We start from the raw sequence: 25672 nt of genomic DNA, 5'->3' as shown, positions 1-25672 counted from the left end.
TAAATAACTTTTATTCAACATTGTTCGTCCTCTAGTCATACTCTCATCTTATGTACGATCCACGATGATTTATCGGTTCTATTCGTGTTAATCTCTAGTTCACTAGACCTCCATTCAAAAATGAATACCTTGACAAATCCAATATCCTTCGAATATTCACGGAAGCACTGACGGCAAATGTTTAAGCCGTACTTACGGATGATACCGGCGCTGTGGGCGCAGACACGGCTATGAATGTTAGTTTCGTCTTCGCGAAAAGTTGAATCTAATTTCGACGATCGAATCATCAGGTCTCAAACAATTAAGATCTAATTCAACAAAAGCATCCATCTAATTCACTAATAATTACCATTGACGAGAGCCCTTGCCATAAGTTCGCGGATGAGAAAACCAAACTGCCTCGTGAGCCATATTTCCGATCAAACAATTGAAATGAGTCTGACAAAAACCAAAGTTAACAACGCTCAAGACAGAAATCCACTGAAATCGCTAAATGCCAGTCAAACTTACAGAAATGTGCTTAATCGATTGAATTTTAATAAATGTTTAAATTCTCAATATTCATCTGCTTCAATGTGCTCTCTATCCCCTTCAAACTCCCATCGATACTAACACTGTCTAGTCACGTGTTATAGGCAGTCACAGCCCTAGCCATTCTGAAAACCCTACATGCAATCAGAGGTGTTTGTGTTCTGGGAGCAATCGGTTTGTTTACTTATTGCCGCTTCCATTGGACTGCTCTGTTCATAATGATATCTTCTGGACCACTGCAGCAGCACATTTAACGATCGAAATGCCCCGGGACTCGAGTAGATCCCATATTCATATGGACCATCCTTATTCTGCGCTTTTTTTTGAAGACTGGGTTTCGAAGCGCTTACCGGACGACAATATCGCGATTGCGCCTGAATATGAACCGATTAACCCAGAAGATGAGGACGACGTCGTTCCAGATCAACATGCAGCATTTGGAATTCTACTTTCTCAATTGCAGAGGTATCGACCTGCCGCCTACACAGCAGCTCTTCATGGAGGATCAATATCTTCGGCATCTGCTGCATCCGCGGCTGCTGCAATAGCTTCGTCGTCGCCAGGGTCGCTGCCATTATCGTTCCTGAATGCTTCGGCCTGGAAAGATCTTGATCTTCCAGGATTAATGGCCGCAGAGACTGGTGGTGGCGTAGGAATCAATAAGCGTGGCGGAGGGAGTCTATTCTCAGGGGATGCTGATTCGTTTGATCCAGTTGTTGCCCCTGCAGAGTTGCTTGCGGATCTACCAATGGCAAGAATAGGGTCTGTAGCCGAGTATTACCGAGATCGACGAGAAGATTTAAGCGGAAGTGGGAGTGGATCGGGCAATGGGAACTCGAGCGGAAGCAATAATAGAGGAGTTGCGGCCATACCGAGGACAGGAGCTCATAGGAGAATGCCGGCTCAGATGGGTCGGTCTGAGGATGACGAAAGTGTCCATCACGCGAGTCCGGCCACTAGATGATTTTTTTTTGTGAATGGATTGATTTGTAACGAGTTTGGAGTTAGGGGATATGGCGTTGTTAATGTATTGTATTCATACATTTTTCTATTTCATAATTGCTTTCTTCTCTCTACTTCTGCATTTAACGCATCAATCATAATCTGTTTCGGGGGTTCGATGCCTGTCCATAATCGAAACTGCTGATAGCCCTGTGCCAGTAACACATCTGTACCTCTAACGATATTCCAATTCGCAGAAGACGCCCTTCGAATAAGTGCAGTCTCTGGGGGCTTATATGCCATTTCGACTAAGACACCGGGTGAGTCTTTAGTGAACAGCCCATCAGGAACTTGTGTATCTGACAAGGCATCTCCGGGGACGTTGCCGACAATGACTTTGACCGGCAGCGAATCCAAAAAAGTCTCTGGAATATTCCAAGATTTGGGGTCGAGCGAGTCAATGACTATGATTGGTACGACCGCAGCAAAATCCGCTTCTAGTTTCTCCGCTGTCGACCGAGTTCTATTATAGAGAAAGACCACTTTGGCTTTGAGCGCACTCATTGCGTATATGGCAGCTCGAGCAGAACCTCCAGCACCTATAACAAGTGCTGAAGAATTAGCCAACGTAGGATCATTGTATTTTTGAACAAGATATTCCGCCGCGCAGTCTTTGATTCCGGTATAGTCCGTGTTGTCTCCTAGAAGAAGATGCGATTTCTTCCGTGAAGGATCAGGTTTTACGACAATTGTATTCACTGCGCCAATGAGTCTAGCAGCAGCGGACAAGGAGTCAAGAAATGGGATGATGGCAAGTTTGTGTGGAAGCGTGACAGATGCACCACCGAATGACTTGTCAGCAAGAAATTGAGTGGTTTCTTCGACGTCCAGTTCAGCGACATCTCGGATAGAATATCGGTAGTTCAATCCGACCGCTGGAAAACCAGCATTATGAATAGTTGGCGACAGAGTGTAGGGAATGTTGTATCCAAATATGACGAATTCGGTCATTTTGCTTTAATAATGTATAGACGTGCGTTGTAGGTGCTGTATTGAATATCTATGAGGACTTCTGCATAGGTAGTTGTGTTTGTACTGATTCATTTCTCTATACGATATCAAACAAACAGAACATCGGCAATTGATTTACCCCAGGCGCACCCCTGCATGAGACCAGTATGTTGCGTAGATGTGGTATATCCGAGCGGATTTACGTCATTATGCTCCGCAATAGAACAGTAAATACATAATGTTTATTAATACCATCACAATAATCCAAAATTAATAATACAGAAGATGTTTGGAGCGAAATATGGCATACTATTATTAGAATTCTAGGAAGACTGAGCTACTCTCGTCTGAACAAGAGAGCAGTATGATCAGACAGATGAGAAAGAAATGAAGCTGAATGCGCACCACTGAATAGTTAGCTGCGTTAGTGTTTTTGGTCTAACGGTACGTCTTATTTATATGGGGTCGTATGTATTGCGTAATACAGCCATTAGCTAGTTTTAAGATTGATGTCGAATACAGAATAATATTGCGAAAATATATTGTAGCAAACATAACAAATACAAATATTTTAAAATTACTATCTTATAATATCACTTGATAATTGACCGTAGTTTTTATTTATTCCTGCAGCTTCTCGTTTATTGCCGCACCGCCGCAAACAAAAACAAGTTTCTTGAACTTCATCGATTGCAGCGACTATTTTTCCCACCAAATATTGGTACAATTACATACAATAATTAAAAAGGAAAATACATAGCGAATTATATATATTGCTACCGATAACTTTATATTTAATCCTCAACAGTCTTAAATAACAAACGATAAATCAATTCAATACCATCCTCGGCGTTTCGCATGTTGACTCAATAGGACCCTGAACGATCAACAATACTCATCTCGACCTTTTTCGATTCTTTTCTTTTTCGTTTTCCGTTTTCTGTTTCATATTTCCTCTTTTCTCCTTTTTTGATACTTGGTCGCAATTTAATCTACAATGTACGTGTATGTTATTACCGGGTTTGAAGTATTTCTAAAATTTCTAGCATGGCGTATCCGCGTCCGCAACAACAATTTCCTGCTGACGACAACTCGTTTCTCTACGGAGGCTCGGATGGACAAAGTCCTTATCCTGGCTCCAGCAACAGACCGATTTACACAACATCAACTGGAAATCCTTCCGGCCATAATCTGCCTCGTCGTGGCGGAGGCCCTGGTATTGGAAGACCGCATGGATACGGACCTCCATCTCGGGACGGCTACGGTCGACCTAATCCTGGCCAGCCTGGCTCTGGACAACCGAGAACTCGACCACCGCCTGCATCCCAGGCTCAAATTGACGATTTTTCTACCCCGCCAGCTCCCAGATATCCTCGACAACAGGGTCCTTCACGAGGCTATGGAGCCCCACCAAGAGGATACTACTCAGGTCCTAGGGGCGCTGCGTCCAGCAATAGCCATTTCCCCGACGACAGTCTCATTCCTACTGCGCACATGAATAAAGGCGACTACGCGAATGTAGATGACGATGACGACTATGCCGGAAATCGGGGTGATACAGTTCCTGCCGACGACTATTCTTCCATGATCAGCGATGATCTCGGTGCGTACGACTCTCGATTCCCGCGGGGCGGCGGCCAGCAGCTCGCTCACATGGTAAAACAACAACAGCAGTACCCGCAGCAACAGAACGGATCTGCTGGACGAGGCGGTCCCGGGGGATATCCAAGACGTGGTGGATATCGAGGTCCCCCTCCTGGACATTCGCAACGACAGGGCTATGATGATTACGATGATATGAACAACGGTATGCGTCGACTCGCAATGCCTTCTGCGCAGTCTTCAAATGGCCGTTCAAGTGCTATGAGTATGGGTCGTGGTGGTCGCGCTCGTCAAATGCAGCATCACCCTCAACAGCAGCAATATTATGATGAAGGCGCTGCTGACGATGAATACTACTACCAAGAACAAGTTCGTCCGGGTTACGCGTCTATGCCTGTTCCTCCTCGTCATATGGCTGCGGGTCGCGGCCGAGGTGGACCTTACCGAGGTAATGGTGGCCCTGCCGGAATTCCGCGCTCGGTTTCTGGACCGATAATTGGTGTATCTACGAATCGACGACCGGATTATGGTCCGGGGGCGGAGTATCGCCAGGCAAGTTATGCTGAAGATCGCCCCGAGTATCAAGATTTCATACCAGCTAAACAAGAAGAGAATGCGGATGATGCTGCTGTTTCTCGTGAGGCCGTCGAACAAATCGAGACTTCGCAAGCTACGATACCAGCTTCTACGAATCAGATCCCATCATCCCAGGATTATGCCGATTCACATACCTCTGAGAACATGCCAGCTCCAGAATCGACATCATCTTTGGTTGTCAATGACGACGACGTACAAGATGTGGTGGGAATGTATATGAGTGATAGTGAAAGTGTACGGACTCCCAGTACAGGACCTGTCGGAACCAAGCCGGAACTCCACTCGCTTCCTCCAGTTCCTGCTATTTCTGCTGGAGTGGTTCAGGATGAGTCAGGAAGCGGATCCGAGTATTCCGAACCGCGAACAGAGTCTCCTTTAGATAGCTCTGGAACTACAGGGGTTCATCCGAATCGAAGACCAGTCGTAGGAGGACCTGGAGCGGCAGGACCGGGGCTGCCAGAGGGGAAGGGATATCAAGCAAATTATCCGCCCCGATATCAGCAGCAAACATATTCTCAGCAAGGCAATCCTCAGCAGGCATATCCCCAACAAGGCAATCCTCAACAGGGCCATCCTCAGCAGGGCTATCCTCAGCAGAGTTATTCTCAACAGGGTTATCCGCAACAGGGCTATCCTCCACCACCTCAGCAATTTCCGACCCAGCAGTATCCCAACGCCAGTGTAGGTCCCAATGCCAGTGCTGCTGGACCTATGGGTAAACCTCCGGGGGCCCAATACCAACAGAATCCGCAATATGGTGGACCACCCACTCGGCAAGGAGTTCCTCCCTCTACGAGTCAGTCTCGAGTTCCTGTTGCCAAAGAAGCAAACCGAACGGAACCCCAGATTAATGCGGTCAGCAAAGCACCAACAGCACCGACAGCATCAACAGCAGCAACAGCAGCAACAGCAGGCGCCGCGGCCGCAGCAGCTTCAGCAGCTATGTCCGGCTCTAATGCGATTGTACAAGGCCAGGACGCGTCGCCAGCCGCGCTCAAGAAAACGTCCACGGCCGCTACAAATGGCACAAGCAATGGAGCGCCGACGCCGATCCGGCAGTATTCGCCAGAAAGCGCCATGGCCGCCGCAGAAGCAGTTTTACCACCGGAGATTAACATCGACGGCCCCACGATTTCCACGACGATTCTAGAAAGCGCTGGCCAGCGTGCAGCGACGTCGGCCGGCAAGAAAGACCCGGAAACGCAGTATGCTTACGCTAAGGCGCTGATCGAAGCGTCGCAGAGCGTGAATGTTGCGAGCGAGGGCGGGCGTGCGAGCGAGAAAAACACACGCAAGAACATGGACAAATGGGCGAGCCACGGAATCAAGACGCTCAAGAAGTTGAGCAGCGCGTCAAAGCCGTATCCGCCAGCCGTGTTTTTACTGGGTGAATGCTACGGCAAGGGCCGGGCCGGGCTCGAGGCGAGTCGGGAGAAGGAGTACGAGCATTACAAGAAGTCGTCGAAACTGGGGTATGGCCCGGCGTCGCGACGAGCGGGCGAATGTCACGAGAAGGGAATAGGAACGAAGAAGAACAAGCGGGATCCGGCCAAGGCGTGGGCGTACTACCGGGCGGGTGCGCAGCAGGGCGATGCGGGGTCGATGTATCGTCTTGGACGGGCTTTTCTGAAGGGGGAGCTGGGCCAGGCTGCGAGCGGGAAGGAAAGCGTGACCTGGCTTGAGCGGGCGACAGAAGTTGTGGAGAAGTCGAAGCCAGACAGCGAGGGGGTTGAGGCGATTGCAGCTCTGGCCGGGCTCTATGAGAATGGACTTGCTGGCGTAGTGAACAAGGACGAACCGCGGGCGCTTGCGTTATACACGAAGGCGGCCGAGTTGGGCCATGTGTGGTCGCAATACCGCGTGGGAGCAGCGCATGAGTACGGAACTCTGGGGAGCGGCGTGGACGCGCGCAAGAGCATTGGATGGTACTCGAGAGCAGCCCGTCGCGGGGAAGCCGAAGCCGAACTGGGACTCAGTGGATGGTATCTGACAGGAGCGCCTGGAGTGCTGGGCAAGAGCGAGACCGAGAGCTATCTATGGGCGCGTCGGGCGAGCGAGAAGGGACTGGCAAAGGCTGAATATGCGGTCGGCTACTTTTCAGAGAACGGCATAGGCACAACCGCCAATCTGCACGAAGCGCTGAAATGGTATCGCAAGGCAGCGCAGCAGAAGTACAGCAAGGCGTTGAACCGACTACGGGATCTGAATGTATAATAATAATATTGGGTGGGTTGAGTGTCAAGAGTCAAAGTGTCAGAATCAGGGTCAGAGTATCGACGAATCGACGTAACGATGTAACGATGTATCAAAGTATCAATCCTTCTATGTGTCTATGTATTTTCTTCTTCTGTTGTGGTCTAGCAATACAGATCGTCACTGCGGTCTTAACAATTACGTAATCATCCACCGAGGAAATTAGATATCCGAAAGAGGGGCAGGGGAGCCAGGTGAGTTGACGGTGGAGGGGGGAGGGAGGGGTGGAAGGGCGAAAGTTTGTGTGGGCCAGAGATCCAGAGGTCTAGAGGGGTCAAGGGACCATCAGACAGACATGTCAGTACCGGTCGTAAAGACCGTAGGATCTAAGGAACTGGAGAACTAAGGAACTCAGAAACGAGACCATCGAGGATCTGAGGATCTGAGGGGCGGCGAAGCACAGAAAACGCTGGAGTTACAGCGTTAGAGCGGGGTCGGCGATTACATAATAGCAGCGGATGGACATCAGGGGCGTATTTCCGAAACAGGAATTGACTCCGTATGTGCGGTGTGTGCGGTGTGTGCGGTGCGTAGGAGGAAAGACGTTCGCTCCGGCCGGACTAAGAGCAGTGAGCCAGGTTAATAGGCAGGAGAAACAAACAGATAGAGATTAAGACAGACATATAGGCAAATAAAAACAACAGTGATTGCAATCACGGCAAGATCGGTCCGTAGGTCCTTTTTTTGTGCCCTTCGACAGCCAACAGACGCATTCGACGTGGGCAGCGCGCGAAGCCCGCTGCCCGGATTTCATTTCTGTGCGAAACCAGCATTGAGCGCGCAGCCCACGACGAATGCGGTTCCATTCACTTGCTGTCTCCGTCGTCTTCTGCCATAAAACCGACCATGTTCAGCTAGACAGACACGGACGGGCGCGCACGCGCGCTGGAGACCCGGCGGATGCGGCTTCTCTGCTGCCATGCCGGGCTGGGTTTCTTTGCTGGGAGGAATGGAGATTTGAGTTCTTAATGCGGATGGGCTCATTTGCCAGTCCAGTCGCCGCTGCTGCTGCTGCTGCTCCCTGCTGCCTGCCACATTGGCACTAATAGTAGTAGCCGGCCTGCAAAGTGGCAGAGGCAGAGTCTGAACCGAAGAACAAAGCGAAAATTTGGGGGATCCGTTTGTGTAGACATCCTTCTTCTGCTTCACTAAACTCCAGCTTTTCAATCGTAAATTCGACCGAACTAAACCAATTGAGTCTGTTTACTCGGAAATACTTTTCTCGCTACAAAATTCGGCCATATTTTCGTCTACGCTCGTCGCCCGCCGCTTCTTGCACCCTGTAGCTGGGCGAGCTCTGCGGCCCCTCTTCGCCCCTCCTTCTCCGCTCCACCCTCGTCCGTCAGTATAGGGAAACCCCCACCGTCGGTCGGCCTTTTGTCGCTGGCCTCTTCGCCGCTGCCGCCGCCGCCGCCGCCTCTGCTTCTTCCACGGTTCACACACACCGCACAGTGCGCACCCGCACACTCGCGGGCTCTCTCACTTCCCAACCGGACGCGTTTGTATGCGCTTTCTTATAAGTTCGCCCGACCGTCCTTTCCTCCTCTGCGCACTCCACCTCGCTCTTCCTTCTGTCGTAGTCGGCTGTCTCTGTCTGTCGCCCTCCGTTCCCCCCTTTCTGTTCGCTCGTCCGACTCTCCCTCGTCGCAAATGTCGTCGTCGATCCTGGCAGGCTCTGCGCGTCTCGCGGCCCGCCAGATCGCTCGCCATGCTCCACTGTCACGCCCTCAGCTCTCTGCAGCCGTCTCTGCGGTTCGCATTGCCGCCGTCTCCCCCTCCTCGTCCAAGTTCATCACCCACCACACCGCTGACAGCAGCATAATATCGTCATTCCGTCGTGCTTATGCCACCGAATCGGGTCCCTCCCCGTCGCCGAAGCAGTCGGCCCCCAGCAGTAGCAAGTTCAAGCTGTTCGGACTCTATCTATGGCGTCTCACCTATGGCTCTGCCATCCTCGGCGTCGCCTACGTCGGCTACGCGCTCTACGACAGCCGTCACCCATATGACCAGATGCCTCCGGACCCATCCAAGAAGACCCTTGTCGTCCTTGGCTCCGGCTGGGGTGCCGTCTCGCTCTTGAAAAAACTCGACACTGAGAACTATAACGTCATCGTCGTTTCGCCTCGTAACTTCTTCCTTTTCACCCCGCTTTTGCCGTCATGCACCACTGGTACGATCGAAAACCGTTCCATCATGGAGCCCCTCAGACATATCCTCCGTCACAAAAAAGCCTCGGTTACTTTCTACGAGGCTGAGTGCACGTCCATCGATCCTGTTAATCGCACTCTTCTTCTTCGTGACAACTCGGAGATCAAGGGCGAGACTTATGAAACCAGTCTTCCGTTTGACTACCTCGTCATTGGCGTAGGCGCCCAAAACACTACGTTTGGTATTCCCGGAGTCCAGGAAAATGCTTGTTTCTTGAAGGAAATCCAAGACGCTCAGAAGATTCGTACCCGCATCATGGACTGTATCGAGACTGCTACGTTCAAGGATCAGTCCCCCGAGGAGCGCAAGCGTTTGTTGCACTTTGTTGTTGTAGGTGGAGGTCCCACCGGAATTGAGTTTGCCGGAGAGCTTCAGGACTTTTTCGAGGAAGATTTACGCAAGTGGGTCCCTGAGATTGGCTCTGACTTCAAGGTTTCGTTGATCGAAGCGCTTCCCAATGTTTTGCCCATGTTTTCCAAGGAACTGATTTCATACACTGAACGTTCTTTCCAGGATCAGAAGATTGACATCAAATCGAAGACTATGGTTAAGAAGGTCACTGACAAAGCTATCTTTGCCGAGGCCACCAACGCAGATGGCACGAAATCTATGATTGAGCTCCCTTACGGTCTTCTTGTGTGGGCTACGGGTAATGCGCCACGTCCTGTTGTCCGGGACTTGATGAGCAAGATTCCCGAGCAGGCCAAGTCGCGTCGTGGTCTTGAAGTTAATGATTACATGGTTGTCAACGGCACCGAGGGTATTTGGGCAGTCGGTGACTGTGCTGCTACTAGCTACGCGCCTACTGCCCAGGTGGCTACCCAGCAGGGTGCGTATCTTGCACGTCTGCTCAACTCGCTTGCAAAGACAAATGCGCTTGAGGAGAAGGTTCTCGAGCTGGAGGATCTTGTAGCCGCTACGTCGTCGCTTGATGACAAGAAGGCTATCACTGTGGAGATTGAGAACAAGGAGAAGTCGTTGCGCCGGACAAAGACTATTGGTCCGTTCCAGTACACCCACCAGGGAGCGCTCGCATATATCGGATCCGACAAGGCCATTGCTGATTTTGCATTTGCCGATGGCCGCAAGGTTGCTTCGTCTGGAGAGCTAACGTTTTTGTTTTGGCGGTCGGCCTACGTGTCGATGGTGTTCTCGACGAGAAATAAGATGTTGGTTGTATTTGACTGGATTAAGGTGAAGATGTTTGGCCGGGATGTTTCGCGCGAGTGATTTGATATGGATTTATAGACTATCGTTTAGTTTTGAAATAATACGTAAATATTTTATGATTATGCCTATTATTCTCTCTGTCTAAGTTAAATCATGATTTCAATTACATAATTGAGATTCACAAATTATATTGTTACGTAATAGCTTTAGCTCAAGCCTCCGTCACACCGAGGTTAACTACACGTGAGAGTAGTTATCGTCCTTACGCCCGGTCAACCCCGCAGTCACGTGATACTATATTGACTGCGGGGGAGACACGAAGACCTTGAGAGTGACGAGTGGGCGCCGATCGAGTTCCGGGCAGGTGATTTGGGGGAGGATTTAAATACGGCTATCAGCGATAGTATGGAGAAGTTTGTATAGTTCTGAAGGGATTTCAGTATTATAACAACATACTATAATAATTGATATTATATTTGAAGTTATCGTACGCAGTATATAACATAATAACAATTTCCGAGTCTATCAAACACCAAAATGCCGCCAATTGTGTATGACCCTGCTTCGGTCGCCGGAGAGGCAAAGATCCTCGGTGCTGTCGACGAGAGTCAGAAAAAGATTCTCACTCCGGAAGCGATTGCATTTGTTGTGTTGTTGCACCGATCTTTCGAGCCGACTCGTCGTGCCTTATTGCGAAAGCGTGAAGTCCGCCAGGCTGCGCTTGATGCAGGAGTTTTACCTGGGTTTCTGCCCGAAACCAAGGCGATCCGTGAGGACCCTGTCTGGCAGGGTGCCCCTCCTGCACCAGGTCTCGTTGACCGTCGTGTCGAGATCACAGGCCCGACTGATCGTAAGATGGTTGTGAATGCTCTTAATTCGGACGTTTGGACATACATGGCCGATTTTGAGGATGCTTCCGCCCCGACCTGGGACAATATGCTCGCTGGCCAGGTCAACCTCTATGATGCAATCCGTCGCCAGATCGACTTTGTCCAACCTGGTGGAAAGGAGTACAAACTTCGAACTGACCGAGTACTGCCGACTTTGATTGTCCGCCCGCGTGGATGGCATCTGTTAGAGAAGCATTTCCTTGTTGATGGTGAACCTGTGTCTGGTGCCATTTTCGACTTTGCGCTATACTTTTTCCACAATGCACATGAACTCGTGAAGCGCGGTTTTGGTCCTTATTTCTATCTGCCTAAGATGGAGTCTCATCTTGAGGCACGTCTGTGGAATGACATTTTCAACTTATCACAAGATATTCTTGCGATTCCTCGAGGGACGATTCGAGGAACTGTGCTGATTGAGACCATCATGGCCGCGTTCGAGATGGACGAGATCATCTATGAACTTCGCCAGCACTCGTCCGGTCTCAACTGCGGTCGATGGGATTACATTTTCTCGTTCATCAAGAAATTCCGTAATAATCCAGCCTTTGTTCTTCCTGATCGATCGGCGGTGACGATGACGTCGCCGTTTATGCAGGCATATGTTAAGCTGTTGATTAAGACTTGCCATGCTCGTGGTGTCCACGCCATGGGTGGCATGGCTGCGCAGATTCCGATTAAGACGGATCCTGTCGCCAACAAGATTGCTATGGAAGGCGTGTATAAGGACAAGTTGCGTGAGGCCACTGCTGGTCATGATGGTACTTGGGTTGCGCATCCTGCCCTTGCACCAATCGCATCGGAGGTTTTCAACAAGGTGATGCCCACACCAAACCAGATTTTCAAGCGAACTGAGACAATCGACGTGACTGCGTCGGATTTGCTGAATCCTTCTGTTCCCGGTGTTGTGACCGAGGACGGTATCCGGAAGAATCTTGACATTGGTTTGGGATATATGGAGGCTTGGCTGCGTGGTGTGGGCTGTGTTCCTATCAATTACTTGATGGAAGATGCTGCCACGGCAGAAGTTTCGCGGTCGCAGCTTTGGCAGTGGGTTAAGCATGAGATTTCTACTGCCGAAGGAATCAAAGTTACCAAGGACTATGCACTCAAGATTCTGGGCGAGGAAACCGATAAGCTCGACAAGGCTGCTGCTACGGGTAACAAGTTTAAATTGGCGGAAAAATATTTTGCTACGCAGATTACCGGTGAGGATTATGCCGACTTTCTGACGTCGCTATTGTACGACGAAATTGTCAAGGAGAGCGGGTCTGCTCCCAAGTTGTAGTTTCATTAGCATAGTGAATAGGAGATTCGTATTTGGTAAAAATATACATTTGTGATAAAACAAAGTTCATGAGGAGGTTGATGTTAATGCCACCAGCTCTTCTTGCTTGTAGATTCAATGTTGTCCAATCGTTCCTGTTCCTGAACCATTCTCAGTCTAGCATTTTCTCGTGCTCTCCGCTTAGCTTCTTGGCTCCATTTCACACGATCGTTCTCCTTCAGCGTTGAAGGTGCCAATCCGGGCGTGTCATTTAACATCCATATCGGCCGTGATGAGTTTGCGTTAGACTGGATGATATCGTAAAGCTGTTCTTCCTCTGATTTCCCGAATCCTTCGCTGGCTTTCGCACTATCTTGCGGTTTTATTTCGCGAAGTTGTGATTCTTGTTGCTGCCGCTGTTTAATCTCCGGTGAAAATTTCTGCTGGTTAGAATCCTTGCATGAATCAAATAGAAATACTACTCACCTCTAAAAGCTGTGCTTCAGTGGGGACAGTCGTCCTATACAGACCGTAACCGACACCGAATATACCACCTCCAACGATCACTATTCGAGCTATGCCTGCCATATTGTTGCCTTATTTTAATCACTTTTATGATATATAATATAGAATAATAATTCACATATATTGTTTACATCATAATTTTTAACAACGACATACGGACAAACTACACACAAATCTATTATAAGGCTAGGGTATATCACATCTTCTCCCCCGATTTGACATAGTAATCAACGTCCTCCCACTCTTCGTAAAAGGCCTGAAAAAGGCGTACTCCCAGTAATACATCACGAGATCCAGCTGCTGCTCGAATCGAGTGCATAGCCAACTGTGGAATGCCCATGTCGATACTGCGACAGCCCATCGACGACGACAACATGGGGCCAACCGTACCTCCAGAGCGTGAGTCGTTGCGGATTTGAAAATACTGTAATGTGTTATTTGACCGACGCGCAACTTCCTCCATGAACGCCGTGCTCTCGGCATCGGTAGTCATATGCCCATTCGGATCACAGGACACTGTTACACCAACGTTAGGTCGAGGCGTGTGGTATGGGAGATAGGCATATCCAAAATTCGGGTTATATGCGTGAATCACGTCCGCAGAAATCAAAAACGAGTTCGCATACGTCTGCGCCATTGTAGCTTCTCCTCCAAGCGGGCCCACGACTCGTGCAAGAGATGATTCTAGAAGCCCACCACGGGCTCCCTGACGTAGCAGAGATCCGATTTCCTCATCGTCAAACAACGCAATCACATTGATACTGCGACCAGTGACCGCATACTCATCGCAAGAGTTCAAAAGCCCGTTCACTGCAGCATATGCACATATCTTGTCATCAATCCGCGGGCAAAACATAAACTCCTTATCTAATCCGCCCACCGTGCCCTTCTGCGTGTCAAACAACTCGAGGTCGCAGTTTAACATGGCGGATACAGGCACAGCTAGCTCCTTCGCAATTAATCGCAGAAGCCGGATGTTGTGTCGCCCAGCGAGAGGCGCGTTGACTTCCTCCGGGCGTAACTCATTCTCAGATGGATCCGCAGGCTCAAGGCCAATAATCGGAGTCGTGTTTGTCTCCGCGTTAAAAGGAGGCTGAGATGCAGTACCAAAATGAGGAGCTAGCGTGGGAATCCGCGCAATAGGGTGGCCAAGCTTGAACAGCTTCGTCTTGATGATTCCTGTTGCTGGGTCTTTCACAACAACTCTGCCTGCAATACCTAAATCACGATCCCACCAGGTCATCGACATCGCTCCAGCATAGGGTGCAGCACCAATTTGCGTATATCCCTCGACTGCAGGTTTCTTCGAAATCGGCTTGACCTTCGCACATAAGGCATCAATATGGCAGGCTACCATGCCAGCGCCGTTCCCACCAACGTAGTTTTTACCAATAACGAACGCAACTAAACTAGACCCATTTCTGGTTGTGAAATACTTCCCACCCTTTTCAACCTTGTTATCCCAGCTTACTCGTTCGCTCAAGTAGATAAATCCGGCCCGGGTTAACATATCTGCAAACTCTTCGCAAGCATGGTACGTCGTAGGGTTGTCGTACATGAATTCGATGAAACTCGTAGTATAAGGATCAACTTCTTTGGCATCTGCATCGGGATTACGAGCGACACGCTCGCTTCGCGGATATGTGTATCCTGTCGGAACCTCAGAGGTACTAGGAAGAGTATTGTCAACTTCACTATTGAAAAACACAGTTTCAGTCGCAGGCGGAACTGGTCTCATGTCTCCAGATGAGTCCAGATGAAGCTCCGGAGTTCTTTGAACTTGTGCATCAAAAATAGAAGGAACACGCATTGTATTGTACTTTCTTATATATGTAATCTAAACAAACTATATATAAATCAACATCTATGCTAATAGAAATACATATCACCCTAACATCGCGATATTGATAAGACAAATCCGGCGTAATCATGTGGGGATGGTGGTGTTCCAATTACCCAATTTAAGCAACATGTAAACATGAAAGTAACTACATTTTATAAATTGTAATAATAATGGGATATGAGCAGTTCATTATAATAAAAAGCTATTCACGCTGCTCTTTTAGTTAATGCTCTAATTTCTGCTGCGATACATCATCTATATCAATTGCATCCGAAGATGCTATAGTACTCCTCCATAAATATTCTGGTCGCATGCATTTTTTGGATTGGTAGTACAATCCGCACGGATTGCATACTCTTAAACTTTGGCGTATATTGCTTGGCTTGATTTTCCTCCATGAATTTGGCGTGATGTCTCCGCAATTCTCGCAATACATAGGGATTTGTCCACTTGCCAGACTTTGCTTCAGCGATTCTTGGATTCGTTCCTTACTTTTCGCCAGTTTTGTCTTGCCTCCTGTAGAGCTGTTCGATTGAACTGAATCAGAAGATAAACTTCTTGCCAACGAAGGCGAAAGCTTAGTAATTTCAGACACTTCTTTTTCCGGTGAATTGCGCTTCGACAGCCCACCTTCTTCCGGTAATGGTCGTCGAATTACTGGTGGTAATGATCGTTTTCCGGTGTCTTGTGTAACCATCGGCGATGTCACTGCCGATGATGACCGCCGTGTTGGCTTTATAGGGATCTCGAATAGCTCATCTGTACTATCTATAGCTGGTGAAGATGAAGCTTCTTCAGCTCCAACTTCTTTAGCTCCAACTTCTTCAGCTCCAACTTCTTCAGGTTCAGGTTCGTCAGGTTCATGATCCCGGATCATTACCTGGCCATTATTAGGCTTTTCTAATTTCAATTTTTGCTCTAAATCAGCTTTCGTTGAATCCATCTCAAGGGTAGCTAACTCTATTGCCTCTAGCTGATTTGACTCAGGTTCAATCGGCTCGGTCTGAGGCATTGAGCCAAATTGGTCCTCTATTTCAAATATCTGTCCATCAACTTTCGTAATTACAGTTCTGGACCCATCTATCTGCTCAGGTTGGACAGAATCGGTTTCAGTGAAATTATAGAATTCTTGCATAAACTCGTCCGTCATCGGCTCCTCATTAAACAACGAATCCGGATCATCTAAGTTAATGTTCGAGGACATCATCAAATCATCAAATGACCGACATATTGGCGACCTTCTTTCTGCCAAAGGAAGGTCTGAAAATCCTCCAATATCATCGCCATTCATTCGCCAAGATTTTGGAATATCTGTATCACTTGACAATATACTCTCTTGTCGTTTCCGACCGGGTGGTGAAGAGGCTAATTGATGATGTCCAATCTCTTCATACTGTGGCGAACATGATGAACTTATTACAGAGTCCACAATGTCACTCGGAGACATTGTCCCATTCATTTGAATATCTTTGTCCTTCAGCATAATTTTAGTATGGACTTGATCAATTGCGAGATCGCCCATCACAGATTGTGAGAACGAGTGAGCTCGTGGTTTGCGCGGTCGCACGGCAGGCGCCGACCGCGTCCGTTTCGCTGGCACAGGAGACGAATAGGGAACTTGATTCAAATCCGATGACGAGATATTGTCCAAAGCAGGTCGTCTCTGATTAATTAGTATAGGTTCCAACTCAGCTTTAATGATTGATACCTTTGGTTTGGAACGTGATCGTTTAATGTCATTGCAAGGGCCTGTCTTTGAGACAATTTCTTCAAGAGGTAATCCGAAGAATGCGTCGTATTCTTTTGTTGTGGCGCTTGGATTGAGATACGCAGGAGCAGTTAACAGCTCAACAACACGTGGATTAGCGGATATAAACGAAGACCACTGACTTGGATCAAAAGATCCGGGAAGCATTTTCGATAGTCGCGCAAATAATTGCATAGATCGTAGATATCGGCGCTGAGTCGCTCCGGGTACCTTCTCATGTTAATACAATATTAGTGAAGTAGAAGTCAACCAACCTACCGGAGTAAGACGGAGCTTGACTTCTAGAGTTTCACGTGCTCCACCTCCAAAGAGATTTATCAAGTTCGCACAAACACGTCCACAGACTAATTGCTGTTCACGGGATTGATCGGCTGTCGAGTCCATCAGCACGGTGACTCCGTTCGAAGAAGTTGCAGTCTGGCTTCTTGGACTACTCAATCCCCAAGAAAACAATCCATGGCCGACCAGTGGCTGGTCGGACTCTGAGAAGTCAACTGTATAGACAGCATAATCTGCCTCATCGTTTGCAATCAGTTCAGGACTGGAGGATGCCACTGCTTCTAGACATGATTTCAAGTCTATAACACCTAGTGATTGCTGTGAGCTATTGGAATCTAGCCTTGAACCATTTGGAGACCCAGATGCGCATTTGATCACTGTGATTGGAAACATGGACGATCCTCTGGCCAGACATGTTTGCTGCGAATTGTCAAATGTATACAAGACCTTGACTGCAGATTAGTTAGTTTTATTGTTGCGTTGTGTTGCTCGGTACTGAATGCTTACGTCTCATCTGTCGCGTCTCTTCCATCATGATAATCGGCACTTTCTGCTTTGCAAGCTGATTGATAGGAATCTAATGCAGTGCGAGAAAATTAGCCAGGAACTGATAAATGAAATAGTACTGTGCTGTTCTTCTTGTCTGTAGATGTAGATAACAACGCAAGTACAATACAAAGCCTCCTAGACCTGATCTTCCGATCCTGAGAGACTAAGTATGTACAATATTAAAAGTAAACAGGACTGTCACCCATTCCCTCCGAATCTTCTAATCACTAGCAATGAGAACAGCTACTTGTTCACGCGTAGATACAACGCGTGGAGTTAAGGTTTAGACATGAGCCGCGTGCAGATATATACGCTGTAAGAGGTTCGTTTTAGAATGGCAGTAAGCGAGGGTATTGTTCTTAACAGCCTTTACAGTACTACACACAATTTGCTATATAAGAACATTATTAGCTTTATGATCTAATAGACTTATAAATATATATTGGATACATCAGAAGTAGATAATATAGAATGGCGTAAGTTTGATTATTGATGGATTTACAATTACTAATTGGCAGTGAATTTGTGAATCGACCACGATCTGAATTATCCGAGTACGAGATTGCCAAACTTGAAGAATATGAGTTTTCAAATGGACCATTATCAGTATTGCAGACCGCTGTCAAGAATAGGTCTCAGGTGCTGATTTCGTGCCGGAATAACAAAAAGCTGTTGGCTCGTGTGAAGGCTTTTGACCGTCACTCTAACATGGTTCTAGAGAACGTCAAAGAAGTGTGTATTTGTTAATATGGATGTTTTTGCTTCAGTGTACTAATTTACCAGATGTGGACGGAAACTCCGCGGACGTCAAAGGGAAAGAAGGGTAGACCTGTTAATAAAGATAGGTTTATAAGCAAAATGTTTCTTCGCGGAGACTCGGTCATTTTAGTTCTTCGGAGTACGGTTTAATTTGATATGATTGATTGTGATTGACTGATCAAAATGGATTAATTGTTTTGCTAATTTAAGATTATGGCGTATTGCCATGCTACGCAAGTCAAAGCATGGCATAACTTTTGTTGTATTCTATTAACCTGTATATTGTACCTTTTAAAATCCAATTTAATTGAAATTGCTTGGTCTTAATTCAGTAATGCTATTTTCTATTTAGAATATGTCATTAGATTAGTCTATTTATCATTTATACTGCCTTTATATTATCAAAAAATTATGATTGTAGACTGGGATCACCTAAGATAACATTTGATTAGAAAATTTATGTATTACATAATCATACGAAAATGAGGTATTAGTACTTTTTAGATCTCAGAAAGTGTACAGCATGCATAGCTAAATTACCGAGGTACGTGTTCAAATAAATATATTTAACTTAAGACACCTTCCATCAGAGAAGCAGAAATGAAGTCAAGTAGTTTATTTACTATAATATTTGCAGCAGTATCAGGGCTGTCAGGATTATCAACTGTCGCAGGCCACAATGTCAAATTAGGTGCTCAAGGACGTGAATGTTTCTTCGAAGATTTACGGAAGGGAGATTCGATGACAGTTACTTATCAAGTTGGCGATTCGGATTCGCAAGTCAGTAGTGGTTCATTAGGAATTGATTTCTGGGTGAGTTTTGCTGTTCAAGGAATAGAGGCAAGTATGCATACAATATCGACTAACAAGCTTTTTAGGTCAATGATCCTCGCAATACAGTCCTTCGAGCCGAAAAAGACCAGCATCACGGCGAGTACACGTTCACTGCTCTCAACGATGGTAGATACACTTACTGTTTTTCCAACGAGGCTTCTGGATACGCGAGTAAAGAAGTCGGCTTTAACGTACATGGAGTGGTTTACGTCGACGCGTCTGAAGTCCCTCCTGATCCTCTTGAGGTTGAGATTAAAAGTCTGTCAGTTCTGGTAGAGCAAGTTCAAGATGAGCTAGAATATATTCGAATTCGGGAACGTGTGCATCGAAATACTGCCGAATCGACAAACTCTCGCGTCAAATGGTGGAGTTTGTTTCAGATTGGCGTCGTTGCTGGCAGTGGCATTTTTCAAGTTTATTATCTCAAACGGTTTTTTGAAATCAAATCTGTAGTATAAGTACTACATTTTTAGACACAATTAATTCTAATTACTGCAATAAATTTATCTCTACACTCTTAGAAAGACAAAAAACTACCCAAACTCGAATAGACTACACCAACGTCTCATCTAAGCGAACAGCTGGATTGCTTTCGATGAATTCAAGATTTACCTTATGACCCAGTAAATCACGAATGTTGGAGAGCCCATATTTAATCATCGTTGGACGCTCTAAACTAAGACCAAACCCATGAACTCGTAAGGTCTTTGGAAGACCCATTGACTCAAGCATTTCGGGACGGAACATGCCAGAGTTGCCGATCTCAATCCATTTGTTCAGTCCCGCATGCCATGCGAAAATTTCCATTGATGGCTCCGTATAAGGATTGTAAGCAGGTTTGAATCTCAATTTATCTACTCCCATTCGCTTGAAGAAACGGTCCATGAACCCAATCAGATCTCCAAGAGTGATATCATCACCAGCAATAACTCCCTCGATTTGGTGGAATTCTGCCAAATGCGTTGCATCCACAGCTTCGTTTCGGAACACACGATCAATTGAGAAGAAACGAGCCGGTTTAGGATCAGCTGCTAATTGATGAAGCATTCGTGAGGAGACAGCTGTCGTATGAGTTCGAAGTACAAGACGACGCGATTCTTTGGCGCTCCAAGGATATCGATATCCAATCGACCCAAATGCACCGGTTTCATGCACTTTGTGAATATTTTCCCAATAGGTCTTATCTTCCGGCTCGTCCGCCTCAATAGGATCCTTGATATAAAAGGTATCTTGTAGATCGCGAGCCGGATGTTGTTGGGGAACGAAAAGCGTGTCAAAATTCCAGAATCCTGACTCAACATACTGGTTTGTTGGCATCTCGGTGAAACCCATGGCAAAAAAAATCTGTCGGAACTCCTCTCGAACCTTGTTTAATGGATGTAGAGCTCCCGACGGAGTGAGTGCTCCTTCAGCTTCAAAGTTATATGGTTTGAATGTCTGGGTTTTCCAAGACCCGCTATCCAGATTAGAAAGATTACAATAGCGTTTGTGACTTCATACCTAGCAACCATTTCTGGTGTCAGATCGGTTTCTAGCTTCTTGATTTCCAAAGCAAACTCCGGTCCTTTTTCAACCTTATAGGATACTTTTTTTCTAATATGGTGAATATTATAATCATAACAAAAATCCAAAATCATACCCTTTAATCAGAAGTTTCCGTTTGCGCAGTTCATTTAATTCCAAGGCATTAGACAGAGTTCCAGTCTCTTTGACGGCTTTCAAATCAGCTGCTGTTTCATCAACGGGTTTATCAGACACCTAATAGGTTAGAGCTGCCGAGATCATCATGAGAGAAAAAATTCAGTATAGCATACATTTGCCACTAGTCTATCACCCTCCTTTTTAACCCATCCATTTTTGAATGCTCGTTGCTGTCCCAGTTTGCCAGCTGAACCAAGAACTTTCTACACAGGTTAGAATTGACACTAAGACAAGAGAACATTGACACGCTATACCCCAACATCAGCAATCTTTAAGCCATCCAAATTTTTTATAACCTCATCGAGTAGTCGAATTTCATGACTGCCTTTTTCGACAATCTCTTCGGCCTCCGGGGTCAACGTCCAAACCTCAAGTTCAATAGGCTTGAATACAATCATTGAACGAGCAGCTAGAGAGCTCAAGGTTCCTAGTTCTGTCAATAGAATATTCTCATGATAATAACTGTTACTATGCTTATATTGCTTTACTCAATCCGAACATACCTTGCATCGTGTTAGTTTCGATATCCGGGAACTTGATCGCTGTGTCATCAATTGGGCCATCATTCACGGTCTTCAGTACGACAAGTTGAAGATCTGCCATTTTGCTATCAAGTCGAACTTTTATTCTTGTCCAATTATTTGCGGCTTTAAAAGACAAATATCTTACAATTGCACAAACTTGTTAACAAATCTTGTCAAATAATACTTATTACTCTTCTATGCAAGGACCAACCATCATGTGATGTACACGTGATTTATTATTATGGTTATGATGTCACTACTTGTTCATGGATAGTTTAATACTTTATGTCTACAAATATTATAGAATTCATAAATAGCCAATTAATATAAATTTATTATATACTGTACATATAACAAAGTCATGCCGCCGATTTCGCCTGAAAAACTACGCGAGCTACAAGCGAATCCCGAGGCGGTACGCAACATCTGTATTTTGGCTCATGTTGATCACGGAAAGACATCGCTTTCCGACTGTTTATTAGCGTCGAACGGTATAATTTCGCAAAAACTAGCTGGAAAGGTGCGCTATTTGGATTCCAGAGAAGATGAACAAATTCGAGGAATTACCATGGAGTCGAGCGCTATATCGCTGTATTTTAAGACGCTGCTTCATAACTCGGCGGATGGTATGCACAAAGATCAACATCTAGTTCACATCCTAACATCTCCCAGGTTCCAGCACAGTCAAAGAGCACTTAATAAATTTGATTGACTCTCCGGGTCACATTGATTTTTCGTCTGAAGTTTCTACTGCTTCTCGACTGTGCGATGGTGCACTAGTCCTAGTTGATGCTGTAGAAGGCGTCTGTTCGCAGACGGTCACTGTTCTTCGACAAGCCTATCTAGAAAACATAAAACCTGTTCTGGTTATCAATAAAATAGACAGACTAATCACTGAGCTGAAATTGACGCCTTATGAGGCGTATATCCACATGATGAAGCTGCTGGAGAAAGTGAATGCGGTCACGGGCTCGTTTTTTGCAAGTCAACGCATGGAAGAAGAGATCACGGACGGTCAGGAAGAGATGGATGATCAAGACCTTTATTTCTCGCCTGAATCTAATAATGTCATTTTTGCAAGTGCAATAGACGGCTGGGGCTTTACTGTGCAACAATTTGCTGTACTGTATGAAAAAAAGTTAGGTATGAACAGGTCCGTTTTGGAGAAGGTTTTATGGGGCGATTACTATTACGACGCGAAAAACAAGAAGGTTTTGACAAATAAGTCACTTAAGGGACGCAATTTGAAGCCGATATTTGTCCAGTTTGTGCTGGAAAGTATTTGGACAGTCTATGATTGCACAGTTATCGACCGAGATCTTGAAAAAGCCGAAAGAGTCGTCAAAACTCTCGGCATTAAAGTTCTGCCGCGAGATTTACGTTCAAAAGATACACGTGGACTGTTGGCGACTATATTCAATCAATGGTTGCCGTTATCGACATCGGTTTTAATCACTGTACTTAACAAGCTACCTTCACCGATAGTAGCCCAGCATTCCCGCATTCCCACGATCCTTGAAAGCGCACCAGGCAGTGAACTTCTTGACCCAGCCTTGAGAACTGCGATGGAGAATTGTGATTCGCAAGGTCCCGTGTCAGCATTTGTTTCCAAAATGATTGCGATTCCAGAGGATGATTTGCCGAGACCAGTATCTGGAACTGTCGGAGGCGATATCCGAGAACGAGTGCGCAAGGCTAGGGAGGCTGCCAATAAAGCTCAAACGCAGGCACAAGATGACGATAGTGTTACCAAACCGAGCAATTCACTGAGCGCTATGCTTGCTGAGCTGAATATGAAAGAGCAATATCCTCCTGAGACCAAAAAGGAAGCTCTGATAGGATTTTCGCGACTTTACAGTGGGACATTGAAGGTTGGCCAGGAATTATATGTTTTAGGACCAAAATACAATCCGCTGTATCCCGAAAAGCACGTTTCCAAGTGTACCATAACAGATTTATATTTGTTAATGGGCCGAGAACTAATTTCCTTGGACAGTGTTCCTTGTGGAAACGTAGTTGGAATAGGTGGCCTTGAAGGCGCAGTGCTGAAAAGCGGCACACTGGTTTCTGTTCCCGGAGGAGTGAATTTAGCTGGTGTCAATCTGGCTTCTCAGCCGATTGTTCGGGTCGCCTTAGAACCCGAGCATCCAAGTCAACTGCCACAGCTTGAGAAGGGTTTGAAACTTCTGAATCAGGCAGATCCATGTGTCCAGATCATTGTCCAGGAAACGGGTGAACATGTCATATTGACTGCCGGTGAGCTTCATTTAGAAAGGTGTTTGAAGGATTTACGGGAGCGATTTGCTGGAATTGAGATTCATAGTTCGAAACCGATCGTTCCATATCGGGAGTCGATTGTTCGTGCCGCTGAGATGAACCCGCCTAAAAACTCTGAGCTGCCAAGGGGAACGGTGATTGCTAGTGTTGCAGGCTTGCAAATATTGATTCGGCTTGTAGTGCGTCCGCTGCCGAGTGAGGTGACTTCATTTTTGGAGCAACATCGGACTAGTATTCATGCCTTTTTGACTCAAAGGAAAGTGAGCAAGACTGAGACAGCAGAAACCGAGTCTGTGGCAGATGCGGGAGGTGGAGCAGTCTCAGGAGCGACAGTGGAAGAGGAAGATACATTTATTACGGAGAAGCTACTAACAATGGAAGAATTCAAGAAGGAGTTAGCGGCCAAATTTTCTGAATACTTGAAAGAAGGATGGACAGACGTGGTTGACAAAATCAGCATCTTTGGACCAAAAAACGTGGGTCCTAATATTCTAATCGATAACACGAGTGGGGGATTTAGCAAACATTTATTTTCAGGGACCGATGAAAATTTAAAGACTCCGTTCAGCGATAGTATCAGTGCTGCTTTTCAACTAGCCACTGCTGCTGGACCCCTATGTGCAGAGCCTATGCAAGGAGTTGGCGTGCTCATCGAATCCATCGACGTTAAGTCTGACAAATCTAGTGTAGATGGAGATGAAGATGGAAAAGGAAATGATGAGGGAGACATTGGGAATTTAATTTCACGCTCATCTGGACAGATTCTTACTAGTGTGCGCGAAGCTATCAGGCAGGGTTTTCTGGATTGGTCTCCGAGAATTCTTTTAGCGATGTATCAGGTTGAGATCCAAGCTCCATCGGAGGTATTGGGTCGTGTGTACTCGGTGATTGCACAACGCCGGGGCCGGATTGTGTCCGAGGAAATGAAGGAAGGCACACCATTTTTTAGCATCAAGGCTGTGATTCCAGTGGTCGAGTCATTCGGTCTATCTGAAGATATTCGGAAACGATCTTCAGGAGCTGCGAGTCCACAGCTCATTTTTGCAGGCTTCGAGATGTTGGACGAGGATCCGTTCTGGATTCCGACTACAGAGGAAGAGTTGGAGGATCTGGGCGAATTTGCGGACAAAGAAAACATAGCGAAAAAGTACGTGGATGCGATTCGAAGACGGAAAGGGCTGTTTGTAGAAGAAAAGTTGGTGAAGAACGCTGAGAAACAACGAACGTTGAAGAAGTAAATCAAGATATTATGATCTACACTAAATAGAAAATTAATTAGATTACTTCTATTTGTGTACGGCAAAGAAATGACCAGTCATGTCTCCACAATCAAACAAACTACCTGAGTCTGTTAAGATAATATGGCAACTACTTATTTTCAATCTTTGTAGATGCAGCCACCGCAGCCGGAGCAGATGCAGCCGTGCTGGAGAACAAGGCCTGGAAAGACTCGGGATACGATTTCCCGAGCGATCGATGGTAGCTATTTGAAGCGGTTAGAAATAGCCGGGAGATTGCGCAAATAATCATACCTGAAAACACGGGTGAGCTGGACGCCTGCGACAGCTCCTAGAAAGAAGTTTACCGATGCAAGACTTGATCTGTCAGCACTGATGCGAAGCGATATTATAGAGAATGGTTGAAAATTATAACCACAAATATTGATACATACAGGTAGTTTTTAGGCTTGATGATTAAACACCAGCGAGTCCAGATAGCGCCAGTTGCAAACAGAGCTGGACTTATTAACATCAAAAGATTGTAATAGAAAGATATTTCATACCCAGCTGTTGCGTTCCAGAAAGTGATTCGACAGGTCGATTTAGATCAGAAATTCCGGCAAATACCAAAGCCCACTGATTAATTAGTAAAGCTTTTAGCTCTATAAATACCATACCTTTAAAACTGGTGCCTATGGATTGTTAATAATTGAGACGTAAACATATTTGATGTAGACAATATGAGATATTCTTCAAAGTCATGACATACCCAAAAGTGAATGGTTTTAGGACCAGTCTCGGACTGCATAAACTTCTGTAGCGGGGTGACAGCGCGAGCGGACATTGTAATAAAACTATGAATATATATATCAAACGATGTTATATTGAATATATGTAAATTGAGAGATGCAAGAGACCATATAAG

General features: G+C 46.2%; 14 protein-coding genes across 14 annotated transcripts; 7 read left to right on the top strand and 7 right to left on the bottom strand.

Annotated features, from left to right (window-relative positions):
- Positions 1-35: 35 nt before the first annotated feature.
- Positions 36-411, bottom strand: V1516DRAFT_623150 (40S ribosomal protein uS14; the record flags this gene model as incomplete). Its single annotated transcript, XM_066919617.1, has 2 exons — positions 36-228; positions 350-411. 2 exons carry the CDS (start codon positions 409-411, stop codon positions 36-38), a joined length of 255 nt encoding a protein of 84 aa, XP_066778428.1.
- A 385-nt stretch (positions 412-796) lies between these two features.
- On the top strand, positions 797-1351 carry V1516DRAFT_614019 (Apc13p protein-domain-containing protein; the record flags this gene model as incomplete). The annotated part of the gene is made up of 2 exons (XM_066919325.1): positions 797-1196; positions 1260-1351. Coding segments are annotated over 2 exons (492 nt in total), but the record flags the coding sequence as incomplete, so codon positions are not given.
- Positions 1352-1545: 194 nt separating this feature from the next.
- On the bottom strand, positions 1546-2578 carry V1516DRAFT_673995 (uncharacterized protein). Its single transcript, XM_066922008.1, has one exon. The coding sequence runs from the start codon at positions 2482-2484 to the stop codon at positions 1585-1587; it is 900 nt and encodes a 299-aa protein (XP_066778426.1). The 5' UTR covers positions 2485-2578; the 3' UTR covers positions 1546-1584.
- A 605-nt stretch (positions 2579-3183) lies between these two features.
- Positions 3184-7147, top strand: V1516DRAFT_673994 (uncharacterized protein). Its single transcript, XM_066922007.1, has 2 exons — positions 3184-3483; positions 3531-7147. Exon 2 carries the CDS (start codon positions 3532-3534, stop codon positions 6895-6897), a length of 3366 nt encoding a protein of 1121 aa, XP_066778425.1. The 5' UTR covers positions 3184-3483; position 3531; the 3' UTR covers positions 6898-7147.
- A 1353-nt stretch (positions 7148-8500) lies between these two features.
- Positions 8501-10511, top strand: V1516DRAFT_673988 (pyridine nucleotide-disulfide oxidoreductase-domain-containing protein). Its single transcript, XM_066922006.1, has one exon. The coding sequence runs from the start codon at positions 8587-8589 to the stop codon at positions 10372-10374; it is 1788 nt and encodes a 595-aa protein (XP_066778424.1). The 5' UTR covers positions 8501-8586; the 3' UTR covers positions 10375-10511.
- A 178-nt stretch (positions 10512-10689) lies between these two features.
- On the top strand, positions 10690-12531 carry V1516DRAFT_673987 (malate synthase). Its single transcript, XM_066922005.1, has one exon. The coding sequence runs from the start codon at positions 10852-10854 to the stop codon at positions 12487-12489; it is 1638 nt and encodes a 545-aa protein (XP_066778423.1). The 5' UTR covers positions 10690-10851; the 3' UTR covers positions 12490-12531.
- On the bottom strand, positions 12497-13122 carry V1516DRAFT_673986 (uncharacterized protein). Its single transcript, XM_066922004.1, has 2 exons — positions 12955-13122; positions 12497-12908 (listed from the first exon to the last, which is right to left on the bottom strand). Exons 1-2 carry the CDS (start codon positions 13054-13056, stop codon positions 12573-12575), a joined length of 438 nt encoding a protein of 145 aa, XP_066778422.1. The 5' UTR covers positions 13057-13122; the 3' UTR covers positions 12497-12572.
- Positions 13123-14849, bottom strand: V1516DRAFT_673984 (peptidase M18). Its single transcript, XM_066922003.1, has one exon. The coding sequence runs from the start codon at positions 14801-14803 to the stop codon at positions 13190-13192; it is 1614 nt and encodes a 537-aa protein (XP_066778421.1). The 5' UTR covers positions 14804-14849; the 3' UTR covers positions 13123-13189.
- V1516DRAFT_673982 (uncharacterized protein) lies at positions 14850-17654 on the bottom strand. The gene is made up of 3 exons (XM_066922002.1): positions 17391-17654; positions 16863-17335; positions 14850-16814 (listed from the first exon to the last, which is right to left on the bottom strand). Exons 1-3 carry the CDS (start codon positions 17416-17418, stop codon positions 15060-15062), a joined length of 2256 nt encoding a protein of 751 aa, XP_066778420.1. The 5' UTR covers positions 17419-17654; the 3' UTR covers positions 14850-15059.
- Positions 17655-17838: 184 nt separating this feature from the next.
- On the top strand, positions 17839-18744 carry V1516DRAFT_707128 (uncharacterized protein). The gene is made up of 3 exons (XM_066924169.1): positions 17839-17908; positions 17951-18164; positions 18216-18744. The coding sequence occupies exons 1-3, from the start codon at positions 17904-17906 to the stop codon at positions 18339-18341; spliced, it is 345 nt and encodes a 114-aa protein (XP_066778419.1). The 5' UTR covers positions 17839-17903; the 3' UTR covers positions 18342-18744.
- A 47-nt stretch (positions 18745-18791) lies between these two features.
- V1516DRAFT_663894 (emp24/gp25L/p24 family/GOLD-domain-containing protein) lies at positions 18792-19483 on the top strand (the record flags this gene model as incomplete). The annotated part of the gene is made up of 2 exons (XM_066920550.1): positions 18792-19004; positions 19070-19483. 2 exons carry the CDS (start codon positions 18792-18794, stop codon positions 19481-19483), a joined length of 627 nt encoding a protein of 208 aa, XP_066778418.1.
- V1516DRAFT_673974 (tRNA synthetases class II core domain (F)-domain-containing protein) lies at positions 19457-21396 on the bottom strand. The gene is made up of 6 exons (XM_066922001.1): positions 21230-21396; positions 20981-21153; positions 20840-20929; positions 20665-20783; positions 20526-20618; positions 19457-20481 (listed from the first exon to the last, which is right to left on the bottom strand). The coding sequence occupies exons 1-6, from the start codon at positions 21327-21329 to the stop codon at positions 19578-19580; spliced, it is 1479 nt and encodes a 492-aa protein (XP_066778417.1). The 5' UTR covers positions 21330-21396; the 3' UTR covers positions 19457-19577.
- Positions 21397-21566: 170 nt separating this feature from the next.
- Positions 21567-24896, top strand: V1516DRAFT_690726 (P-loop containing nucleoside triphosphate hydrolase protein). The gene is made up of 2 exons (XM_066923838.1): positions 21567-21876; positions 21923-24896. Exons 1-2 carry the CDS (start codon positions 21612-21614, stop codon positions 24763-24765), a joined length of 3108 nt encoding a protein of 1035 aa, XP_066778416.1. The 5' UTR covers positions 21567-21611; the 3' UTR covers positions 24766-24896.
- On the bottom strand, positions 24668-25667 carry V1516DRAFT_673970 (uncharacterized protein). The gene is made up of 6 exons (XM_066922000.1): positions 25517-25667; positions 25425-25439; positions 25311-25383; positions 25200-25263; positions 25060-25122; positions 24668-25010 (listed from the first exon to the last, which is right to left on the bottom strand). Exons 1-6 carry the CDS (start codon positions 25589-25591, stop codon positions 24896-24898), a joined length of 405 nt encoding a protein of 134 aa, XP_066778415.1. The 5' UTR covers positions 25592-25667; the 3' UTR covers positions 24668-24895.
- Between the last annotated feature and the right edge of the window lie 5 nt (positions 25668-25672).

This window comes from Lipomyces oligophaga (assembly GCF_038497815.1).
Source record: "Lipomyces oligophaga strain CBS 7107 unplaced genomic scaffold V1516scaffold_3, whole genome shotgun sequence".
Classification (NCBI taxonomy): Eukaryota; Fungi; Ascomycota; class Lipomycetes; order Lipomycetales; family Lipomycetaceae; genus Lipomyces; species [Lipomyces] oligophaga.
This window is presented reverse-complemented; position numbering and strand designations above follow the sequence as displayed.

What these genes read in the sequence shown, in the direction of transcription:
- V1516DRAFT_673988 (XM_066922006.1), top strand. Translation starts at nt 8,587, where the DNA reads ATGTCGTCGTCGATCCTGGCAGGCTCTGCGCGTCTCGCGGCCCGCCAG.
- V1516DRAFT_673974 (XM_066922001.1), bottom strand. Translation starts at nt 21,329, where the DNA reads ATGGCAGATCTTCAACTTGTCGTACTGAAGACCGTGAATGATGGCCCA. An exon ending in CGAAACTAACACGATGCAAG is followed by an intron (nt 21,154 to 21,229) that starts GTATGTTCGGAT and finishes TGACAGAACTAG; the next exon opens with GAACCTTGAGCTCTCTAGCT. An exon ending in CGGAAACTTCTGATTAAAGG is followed by an intron (nt 20,619 to 20,664) that starts GTATGATTTTGG and finishes TCACCATATTAG; the next exon opens with AAAAAAAGTATCCTATAAGG.
- V1516DRAFT_673982 (XM_066922002.1), bottom strand. Translation starts at nt 17,418, where the DNA reads ATGATGGAAGAGACGCGACAGATGAGAC. An exon ending in AGAGACGCGACAGATGAGAC is followed by an intron (nt 17,336 to 17,390) that starts GTAAGCATTCAG and finishes ACTAATCTGCAG; the next exon opens with TCAAGGTCTTGTATACATTT. An exon ending in TCAAGCTCCGTCTTACTCCG is followed by an intron (nt 16,815 to 16,862) that starts GTAGGTTGGTTG and finishes TAACATGAGAAG; the next exon opens with GTACCCGGAGCGACTCAGCG.
- V1516DRAFT_673994 (XM_066922007.1), top strand. Translation starts at nt 3,532, where the DNA reads ATGGCGTATCCGCGTCCGCAACAACAATTTCCTGCTGACGACAACTCG.
- V1516DRAFT_673995 (XM_066922008.1), bottom strand. Translation starts at nt 2,484, where the DNA reads ATGACCGAATTCGTCATATTTGGATACAACATTCCCTACACTCTGTCG.
- V1516DRAFT_673987 (XM_066922005.1), top strand. Translation starts at nt 10,852, where the DNA reads ATGCCGCCAATTGTGTATGACCCTGCTTCGGTCGCCGGAGAGGCAAAG.
- V1516DRAFT_673970 (XM_066922000.1), bottom strand. Translation starts at nt 25,591, where the DNA reads ATGTCCGCTCGCGCTGTCACCCCGCTACAGAAGTTTATGCAGTCCGAG. An exon ending in TTCTGGAACGCAACAGCTGG is followed by an intron (nt 25,264 to 25,310) that starts GTATGAAATATC and finishes TAATAAGTCCAG; the next exon opens with CTCTGTTTGCAACTGGCGCT. An exon ending in ATCAAGCCTAAAAACTACCT is followed by an intron (nt 25,123 to 25,199) that starts GTATGTATCAAT and finishes TGACAGATCAAG; the next exon opens with TCTTGCATCGGTAAACTTCT.
- V1516DRAFT_690726 (XM_066923838.1), top strand. Translation starts at nt 21,612, where the DNA reads ATGCCGCCGATTTCGCCTGAAAAACTACGCGAGCTACAAGCGAATCCC. An exon ending in GCTTCATAACTCGGCGGATG is followed by an intron (nt 21,877 to 21,922) that starts GTATGCACAAAG and finishes AACATCTCCCAG; the next exon opens with GTTCCAGCACAGTCAAAGAG.
- V1516DRAFT_673984 (XM_066922003.1), bottom strand. Translation starts at nt 14,803, where the DNA reads ATGCGTGTTCCTTCTATTTTTGATGCACAAGTTCAAAGAACTCCGGAG.
- V1516DRAFT_673986 (XM_066922004.1), bottom strand. Translation starts at nt 13,056, where the DNA reads ATGGCAGGCATAGCTCGAATAGTGATCGTTGGAGGTGGTATATTCGGT. An exon ending in CTGAAGCACAGCTTTTAGAG is followed by an intron (nt 12,909 to 12,954) that starts GTGAGTAGTATT and finishes TCTAACCAGCAG; the next exon opens with AAATTTTCACCGGAGATTAA.
- V1516DRAFT_707128 (XM_066924169.1), top strand. An exon ending in TTCTAGAGAACGTCAAAGAA is followed by an intron (nt 18,165 to 18,215) that starts GTGTGTATTTGT and finishes CTAATTTACCAG; the next exon opens with ATGTGGACGGAAACTCCGCG.